Genomic DNA, 21260 nt, shown 5'->3' on the forward strand with positions numbered 1-21260 from the left:
GCTAGGATGTTACTACTCATTGTTGACAGTGTGAGAGCATTCCATTGTTGTACAGTAGCTTTACCTCCCGCTGTAATTGCATTATATGCTAAAGTGGACCTTTTTGTTCTACTATTTAGGCTTTGTTAAATGTTTTCTTTTTATTTTTTTGACTGTCTGGTCTGGAGCATAAACATGCCTTAACCTTTACTGTTTATAATAATTGCTATTGAAAAGTTTCAGTTTTGCATTTTGGGATGGTTTGAACTTTGAACTAGCCCTATGGCTTTCCCGGTTTTTGTATGATTATGTCCTGCCATGGTGAAGATTTGAAACTGTGCTTTTAATGTTGGGGAAATAAATACAAACAAGAATAAAATGCTTCTCATGTATCTGCAAAAAAGAAAAAAGCTATAACGATGTTAATAATTTACAGCAGGGATGGGGAACCTTTGGCCCTCCAGCTGTTGTTGAACTACATATCCCTGCATGCCCTGCTACAGTTTTGCTATTTGGCTGTTGCAGGGCATGCTGGGATGCATAGTTCAACAACAACTGGAGTTTCAAAGGTTCCACATCCAAGTTGTACACAACTCATAGTGAACATGGTAAACTATCCACAATGGGTTACAAAATTCTGGCTTATGTATAATTTAACTCTAAAGGTGCATACACACAGTGTGATAAAATGAACGATATCACACATTTTAGCCCTAGTTGATATAGATTATTTTATCGCACCATGTGCATGCTGCATCTAACGGCTGATGCGTGCTCACATGGGGCATTTCCAACCCCCCTCATTAAAGGAGAGCCATGCAGAAGGCTTGAACTGAAAATATTACATATCACTGAATGTTTTACATAGGGACCATAGCAGATATCTCTGATAACTGCTGCGATCCCTCCATGTCCGCCAGCAGCCACACAAGTTTTATGGGGTGAGCAATGCAGTAAGATTGATCAACTTTTGGAATATTGCATCCACTGCTACTGTCATTTGAAGTTCATGCTGTTTGATTCTTTTTATTTTTTGCTGTTGCCTGTGTGGAGTCCAACTCATCTGGCAGCAGTAGGAAATAGTTACAATTACTAAAGCACGCATTTGTGCTAAATGCAGAATATTGGTTGGTGGGGTCTTGATTAGCCTAGCAGTGTGTATGGCCAGCGATGTAGTGAAAACTGCTGTCTTTAAAAAAAAAAAAAAAAAAAAAAAAAAAAAAAAAAATCGCTCAATGCATACACACTGAGCATTTTTAACGGGGATGGGCAGCTTCCCATTGCAGGATGCTATGGAAAGCCGCCCACTTGGCTGGTAATACCAGCAGATGAACGGCTACAGCAGGACATGATGTGCGTTCCAGTGACAGTGGTTCCCAAACTGTGTGACTAGGCCGTGTTGCTCTGCAGTGTGGATGGGAATTGGTTCGAGCGACCAATTTCCCGTTCACACTATGGAGGAGGTGCTGCCACCTCCCCGCCCCTGATGACGCTCCAACGCACCCCTACATGATGTCAGCAATATTGCCGGTTTACTGATGCGATCTGCACATGCTGGGTCGCACCGGGACTGAACTGTTTCAAAGTCACGTGCGACACTGAATTTGCGGCCTGAAAGCAGAATAAGAAACATTTGGCCTAGGGGTACCTAAAAAACATTTTGATGCTCTAGGGCAGGGGTGGCCAACCGGTCAGAGGTAAAGAGCCGAAAAATATCGGTAGTCAAGCTAAAGAGTCGACATCATGCGCGCGCCGAAGGCGTATGCACCAAAAAAAGGGGCGTAGTCTATTTTGACCCCTTGGGTGGGTGTGATACAAATATACCTTCAATAGTGCAATGCCATTTATACATATGCCCCCAATAGTGCCAGATACACATATGCCCCCCACACGGTGCCAGAAAGCTGGTATGCCCCCACAGTGCCAAAAAGCTGCTATGCCCCCACAGTGCAAATTTCCCAGCAGCAGCACTCACTGTTGTTGCTGCTGCCGGGCGGGGAGAGGACAGTCTGGCGTCCCCCTGCAGTTCTGTGATGTCACCGAGGGGAGGAGAGCACAGCACACTGCGCGTCTCCTTCCCCCTCACTTCCCTGTGACTGGGCCGTCCACCAATCAAAGCTTGCTGGCCGGCTCCTGATTGGCTGCTGGCCCGCGAGCTCTAACTGGAAGATGGCCCAGTCACAAGGATGCACAGTAAGAAGAGATACGCGATGCGCACTCTCCTCCCCTCAGAAGGAGAAGGGATTCAAGTAACCGGCAGCAGGGGGGACTGGGACGGACGGTGGGCAGCAGTGGGAGCAGGAGCCACACTTTACAAGGGGGAGAGCCGCATGAGGCTCAAGAGCCACAGGTTGGCCACCACTGCTCTAGGGCATCATGATTAAAAAAAAAAGTTTGGGAATTGCTGCACTGGGCAGTTTTGAGCTGTAAACTGCTCAAAACACCAAAAGTGAGCTGCTTTAACCCAGTGTGTACGGGCCTGTACACCAAGGAAAATCCACCACTGCTCTAGGGCATCATGATTAAAAAAAAAAGTTTGGGAATTGCTGCACTGGGCAGTTTTGAGCTGTAAACTGCTCAAAACACCAAAAGTGAGCTGCTTTAACCCAGTGTGTACGGGCCTGTACACCAAGGAAAATTCAACATCAGAAAGACCAGAGTTCAATTGCGTACGTGCAGGGCATCCCAGACTGCTTTTTCACCCAGGAAGCATGGATTGGGATGCAGTTATAATCCCAGTGGTCAGAATGCTGCAATCCCAACTACCATCAGAACACAGATGTCGTAACTTTGAAATGGATAGGGGAAACTCTGGTGTATATGTTCACTTACAGTCACAACAGGCAGGCATTGTGGTGTGCAACCCCTGAACATTCTGGAGCTTTCAGAATATAGACTAAAAAAATAATAATAATAATTTCATTCAAATGTCAGCAATAACTGGCCCAGGAAGCAAGCAGATGTGGCAATTTTGTATTTATTTTCTAGGGGTTGAAGGCTTACCTGTAACATTGTTTCATTAATAGAAAACAAAAATGTTCTAAGATCAGCAGCAGCAGCACATCTTTACACCAGGGGGTTGCTCCTATTCGTGCCAAAGGGTGTGAGTTGCCATTCTGGTAACATTTAAATGCTGAAACCGGCACCAGAATTAAGCCTATCTCGCACCCTTCGCAGGGCCGAATTCACTTAAAATTGCTCGCAGCCCTATGGAGGTGTGAGCACTTTTAAGCAAATTCAGTCCACCGTAAAGTGCACCCAGAGCTGTGATGATTCGCGAGTGCGAATCATCCGCACCTAATAGGATCGACCCCCAGGACTGGAGCAGCCACATCTCTATAAAGCTGTATACACACAGGGCAATATATTGCTTGCTCAGTGTCTCCTTTTCATCAGCGACCAGAGATGGTCGCTGATGAAAGGGAACCTCTGCCAGGGGAGCCGCAGAGGGAATCAGCTGGTCGCATGAGCTTGCGATCATAAGGGGTCTAAAAATGGGAGCACACACCCAGCAATTTATCGCCGGTGCACACTCCAATCGCTGACAATATGATCGATCAGCAACCATATTGCCAGCGATTATATCCCGTGTGCACACTTTAAAATGCACATTACAACTGTAAATATTTACATTACTATATGCCACACTGTAAATTCCACTTTATTTTTTTATGGTCTCTGTATTGGGTTCTTGTCAGTGCTTTGTGATTCTTCCGAACATATAGAGTACTGCTTTCTGTATTTTTGATTTGTTATCTTCTTTTGTGATTTGTTTTTCACACCATTTGCTGGGCTATGTGTATGCTTATTCTATACACTTTACAATTCAAAGAGAATGCAGATTGAAGACACAGGTAAAACAGCACCAGCAAAAAAGGAGGGAAATTGGGAATAAGCCAAACAAAAGCAGAGACAAAATGCTTGCATTTCCACACTCTTGATCAGCCCTGCCCTCATTCTTCCTCCTGCACACTGGGGGGGAAGGGAGAGAAAGCTGTAAAACGTGTTTTCCATACACCATGCTAAGGATGTTTAGTAAAATACATTATGAAGCATTATTACGTAAAGCACATTATTTATTAAGCCATTTTTTTTAACTTTCTGAAAGATATTATGTATTCTGGCTGTATCCATTGCCTAATGTAGATTTCACACACAATAATTTTTTTTTTTTTGCAAAATGCTAGTTAGTGCTGCAGAGCACCACAGACCATATTTATCTCCATGTGGACTATGAGCGCTATATGTATCGAACTACAGTGTATTTTTTTAAGTTTAATCACGTTGGTTATTGACTTTTTATGCTTTTAGACTAGAGGCATTTCCTACCAGCCCTGGTAGCAATCATTGTGCAAACGCACATTGACAGAACCTTAGGGGTCTTTCAAACAAACGCCTCTCCAATACGCCCGGGCTTTTACAAACGCTATCTCGGCTACAGAGATGGGCAGATTTCTTACTAGGGATGGGACATCGAAAGAAAACATCGGTCAAATGATGTTTTTCAACATTGGTTGCAAAACATCATTTAGACCTAAACATTGGTACTGTGAACCCGATGTTAACCGATGTTTCGATATTTTATAAAATAAACTGGTTACCAAAGCATATAATACACTAATAAGCTCCTGAAATGATAAATAATCCCTCTATTAAGTTTATCTTGTTAGAGGCTTACAGTTTATACACACACAATGGATATATGATTCATGTTTTGTGGTAAATCAAATTTGTTACGGAAGGAAAAAAAATGAAGCGTTAACTATCAAAACTTTATTGCAACAACTCACAATATGCTATTTTTACCTAGATTTTTAACTGCAGCAACAGGCTAATAACTTATGTTGATCATAGAAAATAGCAAAAAAAACTGTACACACAGTGCAACATAGAACGTACTACATTGTTGCTTAGAATAACCATCAGAACAAAGACGCTGGAGCCAGTGCAACTGCAAATTAAGGTTTGAAACACGTCTGCATTTGACAAACCAGCCCCCATCCCCTCCTTCAAATAGAAACTACTGTACCTGTCACTCAGTATCTGCAGCCGCTGTTACTAATAAATCACTGCACAGAAATAAACTGTGCACATGTCTGCATCCACAACTGAATCAGGCCCTTTGTAGGGTGCTGTGATAGCTTGCTGCATAATAATAAATCAATTGATTAGATTGTAAGCTTGCGAGCAGGGCCCTCATACCTTTGACTGACTGTAAATACCCAGTTTGTTGTATCACTGTCTCCTATTGTAAAGCACAAGTGAATATGCTGCGCTATATAAGAAACTATTAATAAATAAATAAATATGAAGGGAGTTCAACACAATGTCACTACTAGTGACTATCGTATTATACTGTTCATTCTAGCACCCACTATCTTTGAAAACCCATGCAGTTCCTCTTCCCTGCCTGGAGTGTCGCTGTCTGCTGTAGTGCTTCTAGCACAGTGTGGTCTGTATATCAGCACTGATATGCAAACCAGACCTGTGCTAGAAACACCACAGCAGACAGCGACAGTGACTCACTAACAGCACCAGTTGCAGTGAGGCAGGGGTGGGGCTGTTCTGTGTGCTGCTGCTGAATGGCTGGCCAGACTGTCTTTCACTGTCAGCTACCACCCACAGCAGCAGCACACAGCCACACACACATATGAAAGCCCAGCCAGCAGTGATACTGTCATGTTTGTTAATGTTTTTTTTTTTATCAGTCTCCTAAGTTTTTAATGAATATAAATCAAGGAGAGAGTGAGCTGGCTGCAAAGCATTGAAAGCAGCACACATTGACACACAAAAGAAAAAACATTGGAAGATTGAGAAAAACATCGGGGGAGAAATCGAGCGATGTCGATGAAACATTGGATCCTCAACATTGCAGGGTTAAACATCGAACATTGGAACCATAAATCCGATGTTACCGATGAAACATCATATGATTACCCATCCCCATTTCTTACACAGATATTTGTCGTCCTGCTGCAAATATTGCTATAAATGCCCCTTAGAGATAGTAGTACTCATCTTATTTGTTTTTTTTCCTTCCCATTAAATATAGATTTCCTAACACTAAGATTTACAGTATATAATGGTATCCAGATAACAGGGTATCTGCATGCTAGATCACAAGTCCAACGTGGGGCAATCTTCCAGCAGCCATAGACCCATTGTGTATCATGGCCGTACACATTTGGGGGTGACGCTGTGTACCCGTGTTGCTATGCGGCTGGTGCAACGTGTACCACTACCTAGCAGCGCATGTTTCATAAAGTAACGAGAGGAAGCAGCCCCGTCCCCGGTAAAGCGTGTATACGGAGCGGTGCTTTCTGCGCTCAGAGAATGCAGTGCGGTGGGGGCTGGGGAGACCACAAGGTTGTGGATTTGTATATATTTTAAATGAGACGACATTAAAGGTCTTCTACACTACTACCGCTCATGCCATACAATATTAGCGAGGCGGAATCTCTGGTGAAGCTAGGAACATGAGTACTCATGAAAACACGTTTTAATAGAGTCGCCATCTTGAGTCCCCCTCCCCCCTCAGCATGCTACCCTGTAGGCAGCGCCAGCGGTGCTGGCTATGGACGCTCGGCCTCAAGGTACCTGGAAGGCTTCATTTTACACGTAAACACCGCAACATCCTACTGTACGCCACATTAAGAAGAAATAAATAAAATACACCCCCGGAATGCGCAGAGCCATCTCCGAAAGCCACCCATCATGATCATCGCAGTAACTAATCTGTCTCTCCCTCCAATCCTAAAATGGCGCCTGCACATACACGCCCTATTGTGCTTCTTTGTCCCAGCGTCATACTCGAAATGGCGGCGGCTCCTCCTAATCAGCCCGCCGCGGCAAACTCAGCGCCCTATCACCGCTCGCGCTCACCACACCCCGTGTTAGAGAGAAACACGACCCTTTCCTACCGGAACATACCATATGCAGCGTGCAGGGGTGCGAGCCTCCCGGCCGGGATGCGCCGTTCTCCACACGTTAGCTAAATACATATTCCCGAAAACTTTACCCCGCGCGCTGCGACCACACTGCGTATCGCGCACTCTCATCATCGTGACATAAAGAGCGTCCCCCATAGGTGCTAGATGGTACAGTCCACGGTGCTCGTGAATAATTCATGAGGTGGGCGGGGCGCTTGATGGTATATAAGATCGGGGCTAAGAGCTATTGCGCACTCTGCTTCCTCGGCGTCTCTTCTCCTCCTGCTGCTTAGACCACCCATCCAGGTAAGTGCTACCGGTGTCTGCCGCGTGTCGTGCGGTGACTTATGCTCAGGCACATTTGCTATTTGAGGTTAGCGCCCCGGTGATGCGGCTGTGCAGCTGCTTTTATAATATATACATTTTGCTACTTTTTTATTTCTAGTCTGTACTTCGGTACCTCCGCTATGTGAACCCTAAGTGCGGACAGAATACATAATTCCATATTATTGCTGGATTCGTCCGTTCCCCCCCCCCCCCCCCCATGACTCCCGACGGCCATGTTGCCGTGCAGCGGCTAGTGACGTCACCTGGGCGGACTTCCACCTAGCTCAGTCCACGCGGTGGCGGCCATTTTATAAGTGCGGTCTCTTTCTTCATAGATCTCAACATGTCGTCTGATGAAGGAAAACTGTTTATCGGCGGTCTGAGCTTTGATACCAATGAGCGGAATCTAGAAGAGAACTTCTCCAAATACGGAAACCTCAGCGAAGGTAACGAGAATACTAGATTATATTTCTGCTTACAAATGCCGTAGATCTAATACTCAGTAGTGCTGTGATAACGGTTATTTTGCTCTTTAGTGGTCGTAGTGAAGGACCGGGAAACTCAGCGATCAAGGGGATTTGGTTTTGTTACCTTCGAGAACGCAGACGATGCTAAAGACGCCATGCAGGCCATGAACGGGAAGGTGAGGCCACGCGGCGGCTTATGTGCAAGGCATTGTGGGAAGGGGCGTGGCCATATAGCAGCTGTGCAGTATCTAGCCGATGACGCAGTAGACTACCTATGCACGAACTCTGTCTTTTCTTTTGGTGGTCACATGACTGCAGTATTATATATCCTGCACCTCTAATAACTGGATATATAACTTAATGTACACTTATGGGGCTTGTTCTTTCAGACATGGCTTATGAGGGAACTGTTAACCATTAATCCATATAGCTGTGGGCTTTTTGTGTTGAAACTTGTATGAATGGACTTGTGTTAAATCAAGTTTTCCTTTGTTCAGTCAGTAGATGGGCGCCAGATTCGTGTGGACCAGGCTGGCAAGTCATCTGGTGACAGGAGAGGAGGCTACAGAGGTGGCTCATCAGGGGGCAGAGGATTCTTCCGTGGTGGCCGAGGACGTGGTATGTAGTGTAGTAACTGTTCCCTGCTATTCATAATTGTGGTCTTGGCTCTTTAACATTCTACTATATTATAGAATGCAAATATAAGTGTATGTATATATAATTTTTTTTTTTTTTTTGTAAGGTGCCCATACACTTACCAATTACCCAGTACTTTTTGTGCTGAAATAGCATCGCATGAACAACAATGCTATTTTAGCACAAGTACCGGGTAATCGGTACGTGTATGGGCACCTTTATGCCTTCATTGACATTTTATCTGCCATTTATAATGCAAAACCATTGTAGTACAAATGTGTCCCTCTAAATCCATGCAATTGCCCATTTAGTGTGGCATGTCCTTTGTTAGCCTCAGAACACTAGGGGGCAGTATTTGTAAAAAAAAATAATTGTGCCAGCATTTCAGCCTGTTACCACTGGGGGGCAAATGCATGTTTATGAGTATGTGAGGGGGGGGGGGGGACAAAATTGTAAAATTTGATCATCTCCATATGAACTTTAGCTTTTAAATGGTAGCTACAAAACGATAAGCAAACAAAGATGCAGTGTCAAGTAAGGTTAATATTCCAGTTGAACTGCTACCATATGGTTATGCTTGATTTATTTTAATAATATGGAGCAGCAGTTCTGGCAAAGGAAGATAAGTTATGCTGAAATGGCAATATTAATTGGCTTGCAGAATTCCTGACTGCCGGTTTTAGTGAGTTACAAACTGCAATCTAGTCGTAAGGTTTTATACTCAACATTGCTGGAAAAGTTAAACAGCTATCCAAATGCACTAGATACATTTCTTAGCTTTTGAACATCAATCTTGGTTTTTAGGCTATCCATGACATAGTATAAATTTGTACCTTGTTAATTTGATTAACTGATTGGACTGCAGTGGCTGAGGCTGCTAGTTCTATAGCAAATACCAGGAAGTGGAGACTGCTCTCTAGTAGATGTGACTTGCATATGGTTGGAAACTACAAGTGTGGCACCAACTCATTATTTTTTTTATTATTGTAAAGGTGGTGGAGACCGAGGCTATGGAAGCAGCCGGTTTGAGAGCAGGAGTGGAGGATATGGGGGAAGTGGTGGCTCCAGGGATTATTATGGCAGGTAAGATTTGCCCTGGCAGGGCTGGGGTAGTACTTGCACCACTGTCTAGTGAGCTTGTCACTAGCTTATGCTTTGCATTATTCTGTGCTTAACCCATATATTTTATTTTTTTCCTTCTAGTGGCAGGAGTCAAGGAGGTTATAGTGATCGCTCAGGAGGATCCTACAGAGATGGATATGATAGCTATGGTAAGTAGTTTAGTCATGGATTGTATACTGTTTTGGGGTGGAGGCATGTGGGTTTTTTTTTTTTTTTTTTATTTTTTTTTACACTAGCTTCTATAATTAACTTTATAGCTATGTACCTACACAAGAGCTTGCCTGTGGTCTTTAAAATTATCCATAGTGACTGAGCTAAGGCTAGTTATAAGCAAGATAGAAGAGCTTAAGCTGCAGTCTACATGGGTTGGGTTATATCTTCATGTAGGGGAGGTATTGTTGGGATCTGACTGATGCTTCAAGTGCCTTTACAACTGTGCCTGCTTCTTGTCCTCAGCTACACACGAGTAAAATACCTTCCTGACTCAAGATCATCCTTCCAATGGCTGTATTTATAAAGATTTATGGAGCTTCGCAGAATCGTTAATGTGTAGTACATCTGTGTTCACTTTTTTATATCTGTTCAATTTTCTCTACAGCCTAACTGGTAGTAATGGAACAGCTGTCCCAAAGGGTGTATCTCTAGGAACTTTTATATTGTTACTACTTTAATGTTATGGTTTCATATTGTTAGACTTCTCACCCTTGCTGTTCCATTGAGGCTGCTCAGTTGAGGAGCTCCTGTTGCATAATGGAGTTTGAGCAGGTACATGCATCAGTAAATGGTTTCTGCTCAGATTGAGTGAGGCTTCTGCATTAGCAGCTGAGTCTGTTAATGGACATGCTCTCCCAACAGCAAGGTCTTACTGGATCTCTTGCTGTTTGTATATATAGTGAAGGGACCTTGTGGTCCTACAGCTTTTTTTTTTGTTTTGTTTTTTCTTATTTGAGCACATGCCATTTGAAATAATGGACCTTTAGTGTAACAAGGTAGGCCTGATTCTTGGTGCGCTGTAAATAGTGGCTAAACCTCCTTGATATATCTAAAGTGAACAATCTGATCTCTTAACATTGTCACAAGAAGTTCTTGAATGTTTGTTTATATTGTCCTTTCTTTTTTATTTACTAAAACATGCAAATATTGTATTGAAGTGGTTACAGAATTCTTGTTTTCTACTTCCGCTTGGCTTCACGAAGCCTATTAAAAGACCATCTGAAAAGAAATATGCTCATGACATTTACCTTCTGCACAACACTGAGGTGGGAGATCTTGCGTAGTGTGGACACCTGGAATCTAGTGGCAGTTAAACTTGAAATGGTTTCCAGCTTTAGCTAACTTATTGTAGGGGTTTGTACATGTCGTCCTGCTGCATTTGCACTATATAGATATAGGATATATAGAAGCCTAAAGCTGGGTACAAATCTGTCTCTATGGGAACAAACTATTTGCTCCCAAATACTGAACCATCAAGTAGATTTAACCAACCATTTGTTTAAATTGAGACTGGTCTGTCAATCACTTAATTTGCTCTCAAATGCTGGAAATATGTGATTGACAGACCAGTCAAAAAAAAAAGTTGGTAAAAGCTACTTATCTCCAGTATTTGAGAGCCAATTAACTGTCCCTTAGACTTTTGTTCACTTAACAGTTTGTGGGTAGGAAAAATAAATAAGCAACACTGGCATTTATGGCAGATATTTTGAGGATTGCTCACAGCAATCCAAGCACTCAAAGGGTTAATTAAAGTGCCTTGGCTCATGCCACATGTAGCTCTAATGCTAACATGCATGTGCTCTAGCTACATCTGGGAAATGTGCACCATAATGACTGGCACAAACTTTTAGTACATGGAAGTCTTAACAATATTTGCAGGGTGGTATACAGACAATTAAAAGTCTGGGTGTAAAGACCACTGCTTTGTCTTGGGTCTTTTGTTCCTGTGGGTAAATGGTATTGCTTGCACAACTGAAATGTGATCAATACAGTCCTACAGGAACTTCCTGCATATGGTTTAATGCTGTCTAGTGACCTGACTTAAGCCAGTGCTTATACATGTTACTAAGGAGTTTGGACCAATGCTTGCCACTTTTAAGGGTCAAACTGGTGGCCAGGACATATTTAACATAGGATTCTTCTATAGTCTCAAAGTAAGGTTTGTTTACTTAAGTGAACCAGCCAGAAAGTTTTCAAACTTGCATGGAAAAGGGTCTATTTTCTATCAAAAAATAGATTCTCTCACTTAGGAAGAATTTTAAGTCAGAAAATGATGTGGTGTTCAGTATGTCCTGTAAGTGTGGACTCTTCAATTAGATGAAGGGAATCTTGCACTTGAGCATTTTGTGTAGTGGTGTTTTTCAGAACTTAAATGTTCTGACTTATTTCACCACTATTACACAAGTAACATTGGTTAAACACAACTACATAAGCCTTAGCAGTATAGACTTTAAATTTGTAATACTTCTCTGCTTGGATAATCACTTACTACACTTTCATGCAAACATGATCAGGCAATCTAATAATTTAGTAGGTTATTTATTAAAGGTCAAATCTTTGAACCAATCTGCCTCTACTTGACTAAGTACCATGGGAATTTGTCAACATAGATGTAAACATTGGCAAGCCTTTTTTTTTTATACATTACTATTTAACACTTTCCTCCTTATAGGGAAAAAAAAAAAATATATATTATATATTTCTCAGGTTTTTTGAGTTTAACAAATGAGCAATGATAGAAACTTTAAAAGATATTTTGAACCTCAGGTGTTGGCACTCAAAGGGTTATCACTTAACATCAGAGCTGATTGGTTCTAATAAATAACCGACCATTTTAGTTTATATTCGGTTGCGCATTCTGATTAACAGAACATGTTAATTTTTATATAATTTTTCAATACTTAATATTTTAAAGGTTTAGGTCAGGAATAGAAAGCAAGGCATATTTGAGCTCCAGTAAAAGCAATGACTTCACAAACTGCTGCAGGAGCTACTTGTCTACTGTTAGAACAGTAGAGCGTCCCATGAGGACATATCCTAAATATGGGCGTATCTGTAGTCCAGTTATGGCATTACATCACAGCTGCGAATCTCAAATCAGCTTTTTGAATTGATGGTCTCATGGACAAGAGGCATGATTACATTTGTAACCAAGAAAACATCTAACGCCCTTGGCATGTATCATTGTATTGAAGTCTCACTACAATAAAGTGGTATATGCACTAGTGAGTAAGTATTCTCTCTGGTTACTTTGTAGGTGCAAAAGGCAGGTCTTAGGAAGTGTGGTTGCCACAACTCCAGTTGGTAAAATGACTGAAGCATTACATGTGGCCAGCATAAAGGGCATATCCAAATGCAGGCAATGTCACCTCTGAGTTTGCCGTTTTGGGCATACACAATTTTGTTTGCAGCCCTATGCTTTTACAGAAGGAGAGCGGGGTATGAGATGTGTTGCAATGGCAACTTGAACCCTTTGCCTGCAATTGGCTTTCCCCTTAATACACAAGTGCAAATTACTAACGTTCTTAAGTTGGGCTAGTAAGCCCATGGTAGGGCAATACTGTTTCCGTTTAAAAATCCTCTGCTAGCATACAGAATCTACATTTTCCTTGGAGAAGTCAAGTGTTGTGCATCCTGTGAAGCCTTCCGAAAGCTGCTCTTGGCTAGTTCATTTGTGGGATTAGTCCGGTAACTTGAGGTAACTCCTGCTCATGTCCACATCTCTTTTCCTTGAGCTCACATTGATTTAAGAACTCCCAACTTAGCCTATCTTATGGAAGGAACATCAATGCTGTGGTGTTTTAACTTCAGTTGCAATTTGTCATCTTGCTCAGATAATTGATGTCTGGTTTCTGCTTAGAGCACTTTGGATAGTAAGAATTCCTAGCACTCTATATTTACTCCCTCCACATCCAGTTGAAAATCCAGACTTAAGTACAGAAATCCAGACTTAAGTACAGCATAAATATCTGCCCATCTTGTTTAAGATTGGTTTACTTTGCAAGACTGGCTTCCTTTCAAACTTTATATATATATATATATATATTTTTTTGTTTTGTTTCAGGTTAGTGATAACTACCCTTAAACTTGGCAGGTCTTGGTTTGATAGCTGATTGCAGAGTATAGTGTAATATCCAGTGTGGATTTACAGGTAAGCAGTCTTAAAAGAATTGGACATGAAGTGCAGTAGTCCAATAGCTTCTGTATGTTTAGCTAAAATCAGACCACTGTTCTGTACCTTCAGTTCGTTGTGAATTGCGCCAGGAGGGAGTTTCTGGAGCTATTGAAATGGCATGTTGTCGGAGACTGCTGGTCCCAAATATAATCACTCCCTGACTAAAATTATTCTCTAACAGACTCCATCACGATTTTGTTTGTATTGCACATAACTGAATTGCTAACCTAGTTATGTCTGATTTCTGCTTACACTGTTGGGTGGTGCAAGTAGAAACCCACTAGTTGGACTTAACATTGCATTCATTTGAAGAGCTCTCTCTTGGCACAATTCAGTGCTCTGAATTAACTTAACTGTATTGAAGGTTTGTGTATGCTTTACTCTTTGTGAATAAGCGGCAGGCATGCATCTATGGTAAAGGCACCAGTTCTTTTGATGGGGCTGGGGACATGATCTATTGTCAAATAGAGTAGGTTAGTTTAGTACATTATAGTCTGAGATATACTCATGTAATTTCCATGGCAATTGCTTTTAGATACTTGATTTAGAGAAATCCTGATCTTGAAAAATTTCTAATTTTAAACTTCTTTCTTTATTAGGTGGTGCAGAGGAATCTACTGGGGAGTCGGTGTAATAAAGAATATATATTTTTTAATAACCATTTCTCCCTTCTGTTTATTTTTTTGGATACTGGTGTAAATATGTCTGAAAATGGGTAAACTTGTGCAGCAGCTAGTGAAATACCTTTTTGTGTGTAGCATTATTTCCCAAACTTGATCCTAACAGATGCCTAGGTTTAAGACTGAGTGCAGGTAACTTAGTGTGCAAGCATGTTTGATCTTACCGAGATTGGGATGACTTTGAGAATGGAGAAATATGATGTACATATACAGCAAGTGTGACAGAATGCTTAATTGATCATTCAGAAAATTGGTGAAATCCTTCATATATCTGATTCTTATGGGGTTTTTCCTCCCTAAATTTTTAATTTCCCATACCAGGTATGTTGATAATGGGGTATTGCCATGATACTCTACTGGTGCCAGATTTGTAAACGTCTGGGTGCTAGGAAAGATGGCACATAAGGAACATCTACTGAAAAGGCACCCTCCCAATACACTATTTGGGCTCTTTTCCTGCAATGTAAGCAATTGGTTGCAAGAAAAGTCTAAATTGCAGGTTGACAGCAGGTCTTGTGTCCATAGCACCAGAGTCTGCAAGTTGCACAAACAATATCTCTGTTTCTGAACTTGGCAGGGATTGCATGCAATCTTGCTGTCTATGGCTCAATGGGGGGATCACTGGTGACTTCTCTGACATTTAAATGTGAGTTGCAGTTTGTTAAATTTGGCCTTGCACAATATTTAAGTAGTCCAATGGGTCTAAGGAAATGCAGACCACACTGTACATTGAAATCTATACAATTTGTGACTGAATAGGTTTGATAAACAGCACCATAAAGTCTAAACTAGCACACACCTTTTAATCTTTTTATTGGCGCTGGTATATTCAGATTACATTTAAAATAGATTTTATAATCTTTTGTCCTCCAGTAGAGGTAAATAACATGATACAGATAGAGCCAGGATTTTCTTGACTAAAGGCCCACACTAGAATGATTTTTTTTTTTTTTTTTTGGAGCGATTTTAGACTGATATATCTGATAATCTGCCAAAAAATTGTTTGTGTGTAGGGGTCCTTAAGTTTCTGCACCTATGCGCAGTAAATACATCCTTTCATCCGTTGTTCTCTGCTGCAATACAATAGAGAACCAGCAAGGGGATTAGTGTGACTGGTCTTTCTCAGGTAATCCCCATTAAAGACCAAGAAGAGTGTATTTTTACACTCTTGAATTTATTTTTCTGCACCCTGGAGAAGTGGTTCTTAAGTACACCCAACAGTTCACATGTTCCAGGTCACCTGATGGGTGCATTTTTTTACTCTTGTCACATTTTAAAAGATCCACAGGTGTCTAATTATTTCACTTGTGCTTCTATTTGGAGACCTGGAAAATGTGCACTGTTGGGGTACTTGTGGACTGTGGTTGGGAACCACTGCCCTAGAGCAGTCAGAAGTTGTGCGCAACCCTTTTGAACATTTTATTAAATTAATTATGAAAATCTGGTTTGTCACTTAGATTTATTTCTGGTGAGGGACATGATTTGTTTGTTAGTGAACATACATTATGGTTGGTAGCCACCAGCACGATTACATTGACAATAAATTGAATTGGTTCTGGACCAGTAACCCAAGTCACCACTGCAGGTGTCTCAAGGTATCCCAGTGTGCCACAATACTGTTTGGGAATCACTGCACTAAACATTAAATACTCATCTGGTGATCACATTTAATATATTGATAATATTAAATCCCCAAATCAAGGGAGTAAAAAAAAAAATGCTTGGATCTTTGTATTGAGTTGGGCAAGGAAAATATTTTTCGGTCCTCTGTTTATTTTAAAATATATAATTTTTGTGCTGCAGGGCTATGAAGGCTATTCTATTCCTGTGGTGGTAGGGTACAGATAGAGCTAGGGCTGCTAATCCTAGGGCATTTTTTTTCAATACCGGGTTTCAAATCCCGGCAATCTTGGGCCCAATCACCATGATCCCATCTATACTGCGTTTGGCCACCCTGCCCCTTATACCACAGGTATTAATTGTTCACAGGACCACAGGAAATCTTTCATGAAAATTGTAGGTTTGGAATTCTCAACATATTTGTGTAGTTTGCATTTGTGCAATGCTGTTTAAAAGGAACTAAAGGTCATAGTAATTGCACACCAAAGGGGAGCTTGTATTAGAGACTAACAGTATTTAAAAATTGATTTAAACACTTCAATAATAGTATATGCATAAAATTAAATGTAACTGTCCCATAGGAAATTACATCTTATACACTTTGGTTATTGTAAGCAATAAGTTACATGTACATTATCGTTACGGCTGAGTTTAGTATCCAAATATACTGCGGGTATATTCTGTACTGTTTTTTTCCCAGAGCAGTGTATCTACATTCTAAATGACAAAAAGGTGTGAGTTGCCTAGCGCTATACAGCAGCTAATAGAATCTCTGGGTGTCCACCCAAGGGCACCCCAAAATCTCACAAGTGGGATTAAAAATACAGGTTAAAAAACAATTGAGATTTATCAGCGCTGGAGGTCTCCTGGTGATACGATGCCACAATTCTTTATGCTGTATGCACGTTTCACAATGGCTTCTTTCCAATCAATTGATTGGAAAGAAGCCACTTTGCCGGGACCCGGCTGATACAGAACCGCCAAGCAGCGAGAGGAAGGGCCGTCTGTGTCTGCAGCACAGCACACCTGATCCCCGTCAGCGACACGCTCCAGTTCCCGGCCATTGAACTTTTAAAGACTTTTATTCTGTTTTGCTGTGCCAATAAACCTGTTTGAAAAGAGGAACAGTCTCTGGCATACCAAAGAAACCTTTTGAGGAACGCGAGAACGAAACCTAATGTAAGTGTCTGATTTGATACATCTAACAGCTGTCTGGTTACGTGTATAGCAGTGGATAAAGAAACCTTTCAGTGCATGCGGGGCTGAACTTTAATGTAAGTTCTGCCTCCTGTTCTATTGTGAGCTGCATGCAGTTTGAATGACTGAGGGATTCCGTATACCCGCATCAATCAGAAACTATGTGAGTTTCTGCACGGAGTTCTCTGCAGGAGAGGCATGAAGCAATTGTGAAACGTGCATAAAGAATTGCGGCATTGTATCCCCAGGAGACCTCCAGTGCTGATAAATCTCAATTGTTTTTTAACAGTGTATCTACATGGCTGGAGGGAGCATCTGAAGGGGTGTGTGGAGGTGACCTTTGCTGCATGGCCTCCAACAAGAGGTGCTGCTCAGTGCTATGTGGCAGAAACGTGAAACTGCGCACTTGTTTAAAATACTTGGATTGTGCTGATCCCAGGATTGGCTACCCTACTAGTGAACTTTAGCTGTTAGTGGCTTCTATGCCTAGCAGTACTTCCCAGAAGGTGATTGTTAATTGCTTATTGGGAAAATGTAGTCTGACCAAGGTATGTGGTAATATCTAAAGGCAAACTGCTTACTTTAATTGCCTTCAAACGCCATAGTGTCTGGAACATAACATTTGTTTTATACACACTGAATGGCTGAGTTGCACAGTAGATGTGATGGCCCTGATGCCAAGAGATGGGAATGCACAATAGTACGCACTATGCTGTGCAACCATGGGTTGGGCTACATTATCTAGTGCACATGTTCTCAAACTTGGTCCTCAGGACCCCACACAGTGCATGTTTTGCAGGTCTCCTCACAGAATGACAACTGAAATAAACTCCAGCTGTGGATGTTTTAAAATGTTTCTGAGTAATGAATGCACTTGCCGGGTGACGTGGAAAATGTGAACAGTGGGGTCCTGAGTCCTCTGTTCTAGTGTGTATCTAGCCTTGAACTGGGTACACCAAAAAAAGAGATACGGTCTTAGGTCGACAGTCATTAAGTTGACACCGTTTGGTTGACCTGGTCCTAGGTTGACAGTTCGATATGGGTTTTTTGAGCCGACATGTGCCGATAGGTGGTATTTCATTCCCTGCCATCCACTAGGGCGTGGTGGGAGAATAAAATAGTGTCCCGAGTGCAGCGAGGGGCTGCGGTTGGCTTCCAACTGTGTCCATGTCGACTGTATTGACAATTCGGGACAAAAAAAACTGGAAAAATCCATGTCAACCTAGAACCGTCGACCTAATGGCTGTCTGCCTAAATCGGGTTGACCATACGATCCACACAATTTTTTTTTATTATTTGTTCAGTCTGTCCGGAACAAAAAAAGTGGTAAGGTATCCATACACGTTACAATTATTGTATACAATATCGCATCTCGGTTTTGTGATGAGATCTAGTACAAAAAGTATGTGCTGCACATACTTTTTGTACTAGATCTCATCTCGTCGCAAAACAGATGCTATATTGTATACAATAATTGTAACGTGTATAGGCACCTGTACTGTTTAGGAGGAATTGACAATTTGCTCCCAAATGCTGGAAAATTGACAAATATTTACAGCTAGTCATTCGGCATACGGTCATTGGGTTGCCAGCATAATGGTCGACATGGGTAAGGTCGGCAGGGTCATTCGGTCGACATGGGTTTCTTTTACTGTTTTTTGGGCCAAAATGTGCTGCCAGGTGGTATTTCATGCCCTAACATCCACTAGGGCATGGGGGGAGAATAGTGTGCCAAGTGTAGCGAGGCACCATGCCTGAAGCATGATGCTACGTTTTAGTGTTTGTGTTGACAGTCTGATAAACATGTAGACTGTACTATGTTGACCTAATGACCCTATCAACCTAAAGTCATGTCGACCATAATATGTTGACCTAATGACCCTGTCAACCTAAAGTCATGTCGACCATAATGCTTGTGACCTAATGACCCATACCCAGTCATTCAGTCTTTAGATGTGTACCCAGCTTTAAGTTACTGTCTTGGTTTTATGTTATAGTTAAGATTTTTTTTTTAATTAATTAGTTATTTTATATTCCATCATACTTTATATCCCCATACTTTCCTAAAGAGAAGTTGGCCCCCACTTCCCCATAGCTCCCCAGGAGAACACAATAGATTTGGCACTTAGTGCCACTTATTTGCATGTAGGGTGGCCAATCCCGGGATTTGGCCCCCAAAACGCCGGGATATTAATCTCTAATGCCAGGCAGCGTCTGAGTACATCGCCCATCTAGCCAGCCATCCCGGCTCCTGGCAGTATTAAACTGCCCACCTGGCCCCCACCCAGCAACCCGGCCGCCGCCTGCACCTGCAAAATGTAAGTAAATGTGGGGTGGCCAGGGCGGTTTTTTATTAGGAAAGCCAATCCCGGGAATCCTTGGATTGAGCATTTTTCAATCCTGGGATTGAAAAAAAAATGCCCTGGGATTGGCTTCCCTATTTGCATGTGATAAATCGTATGCGGGTGGTGCGTGACAAAATTGAAAAATCCTATTTAATGCAGCTGATTGTCTGAGAAAGCTCTGTCAGCCAATCAACAGCCTCCTTTTCAGGCAAAAGCTCTCAGCCAATCTGCAGCAGCAGAGTCTATTGAAAAGACTTTTGCAATTCTGCTGCCCATCATACTGGATATGATAAATTGTGGATGCTTAGTACCCATGATGTTCCGCTGACAGGACATTGTGTAGCTGCGCGACCTTTAATGCGCTCAGGACTGCACATCGGATACGATTGGATGTCATACGCTTGCGATTTGAGCCGGTTTCGCCTGATCTGCTGGAATTGGCTGAAATGAGGCCTATATTGTGTAGTGCAGTGGTTCTCAACCCCGGTCCTCATTATATATATATATATATATATATATATATATATATATATATATATATATATATATATATATATACAGGCAGCTTTGCGGTGCTCCTCTTTAAAGGAAATATAAATGTTCTGGTTGAAGCAGGCACTCACCACAGGTAATGATTTATTACCTGTGTTGAGTGCCTGCTTCAACCAGAACATATATATATATATATATATATATATATATTAATTAGGAGAAACTGCTCACATCTGCCCTCTCTTCCAGTCTGTGGGTTTCTCTTCATCATGCTGCTCCTCTTCCTGTGACCACAAGCACAATAAGCCTTCCCCTTTTTTCTACCCTTGCGTTCCATGGAAAGGAAACCTGGCTCCCCATTGGTGTACAGCGGCCATCTTTTTGTAGCCTACTATGGAGGCAGACACATTCTGCTGACCCCTACTGCTCCATATGCCTTAAATGCTGAGCAGCCAATGGGAGCAGGATCATTGTCTGCTTGCCACCCTCTGACGTTCGGTAGTCGGGACTCTGTAAGTCTGTCTGCCTGGCCTGGCTCACTCTGACAGTCGAGACTCGGGAGGTGCTTGCTGGGAAGGGAGGGTCGTGGGGAGCGGATGACACCCTGGCCCCCGGACCAGGCTGCTTAATTGATGGCTGCCGACATTCAGAGACTCGGCACGCAGCGGCAGCTGGATAATAAATACAATGGACCCCCAGGGCGGCCGCGGCACTATTTCATAAGGTAGCCCAGGGGGCACATGGCACCCTGCCCCCAGGCCCAGCCCGCCTCTGTGCAGGATCAAGGCACCTATGCTGACTTCTTTTGAGAGAAGGCTCCTCTCTTTTGCTTCCCAGAGTTCCTCAGTTTGTTTTAGGTGCCCACCGCAGTGGGTGCTGTGCTGATCGGCTGCGGGCTGCAGCCATTTTTGGAGTAGAATAGCTAGGGTGTTTTATTTTATTAATTTCACTAGTTAGGCAGGTTTTCCAGTGTGTTACTTCTACAAGAAGTTCACACACTGAGCGCAGCAGAGGCTGACAGAAGCGTGTCCCTCTGCACAACGCTGTCTGCTCCCTCTGCGCATCGCTTAACCTCCTTCACAGAGAGGTGGGTGTCCTGAACCAGCACCCTGCTTAGGGGGGGGGGGATCGTGGGTGACGGACCCCCCGTGATGGCGGCCGCATCTTAAGCAGCCCATACACGTCCCGATGCGGGCGTGCATTGTGGGCTGCAATTGCAGGGATTGCATTGCATGTGCATGCAATGCGATGCAATTTGATGAAACCTAAGTACAAAAAGTATGTGCAAGCACATACTT

General features: G+C 42.4%; 1 protein-coding gene across 3 annotated transcripts; it reads left to right on the forward strand.

Moving 5' to 3' along the window:
- The first annotated feature begins 7057 nt into the window (after nt 1-7057).
- On the forward strand, nt 7058-14286 carry CIRBP (cold inducible RNA binding protein). Of its 3 annotated transcripts, XR_014473430.1 has the most exons (8): nt 7058-7214; nt 7571-7681; nt 7772-7878; nt 8200-8320; nt 9331-9421; nt 9542-9609; nt 13518-13604; nt 14228-14286. XR_014473430.1 is itself a non-coding variant. In XM_083182586.1 (7 exons), exons 2-7 carry the CDS (start codon nt 7579-7581, stop codon nt 14260-14262), a joined length of 525 nt encoding a protein of 174 aa, XP_083038712.1. In that variant the 5' UTR covers nt 7058-7214; nt 7571-7578; the 3' UTR covers nt 14263-14286. The 3 variants fall into 3 exon arrangements, 2 of the variants coding, with proteins under 2 accessions (XP_083038712.1, XP_083038721.1); XM_083182586.1 differs by lacking the exon at nt 13518-13604; XM_083182595.1 differs by lacking the exons at nt 13518-13604; nt 14228-14286 and adding an exon at nt 9917-10683.
- Nucleotides 14287-21260: the final 6974 nt, after the last annotated feature.

This window comes from Crinia signifera, chromosome 1 (assembly GCF_055691185.1).
Source record: "Crinia signifera chromosome 1, ASM5569118v1, whole genome shotgun sequence".
Lineage (NCBI taxonomy): Eukaryota > Metazoa > Chordata > Amphibia > Anura > Myobatrachidae > Crinia > Crinia signifera.

Coding starts and splice junctions, on each gene's coding strand:
- CIRBP (XM_083182586.1), top strand. CDS start 7,579: ATGTCGTCTGATGAAGGAAAACTGTTTATCGGCGGTCTGAGCTTTGAT. Junction 8,321..9,330: donor CCGTGGTGGCCGAGGACGTG/GTATGTAGTGTA, acceptor ATTATTGTAAAG/GTGGTGGAGACCGAGGCTAT. Junction 9,610..14,227: donor AGATGGATATGATAGCTATG/GTAAGTAGTTTA, acceptor TTTCTTTATTAG/GTGGTGCAGAGGAATCTACT.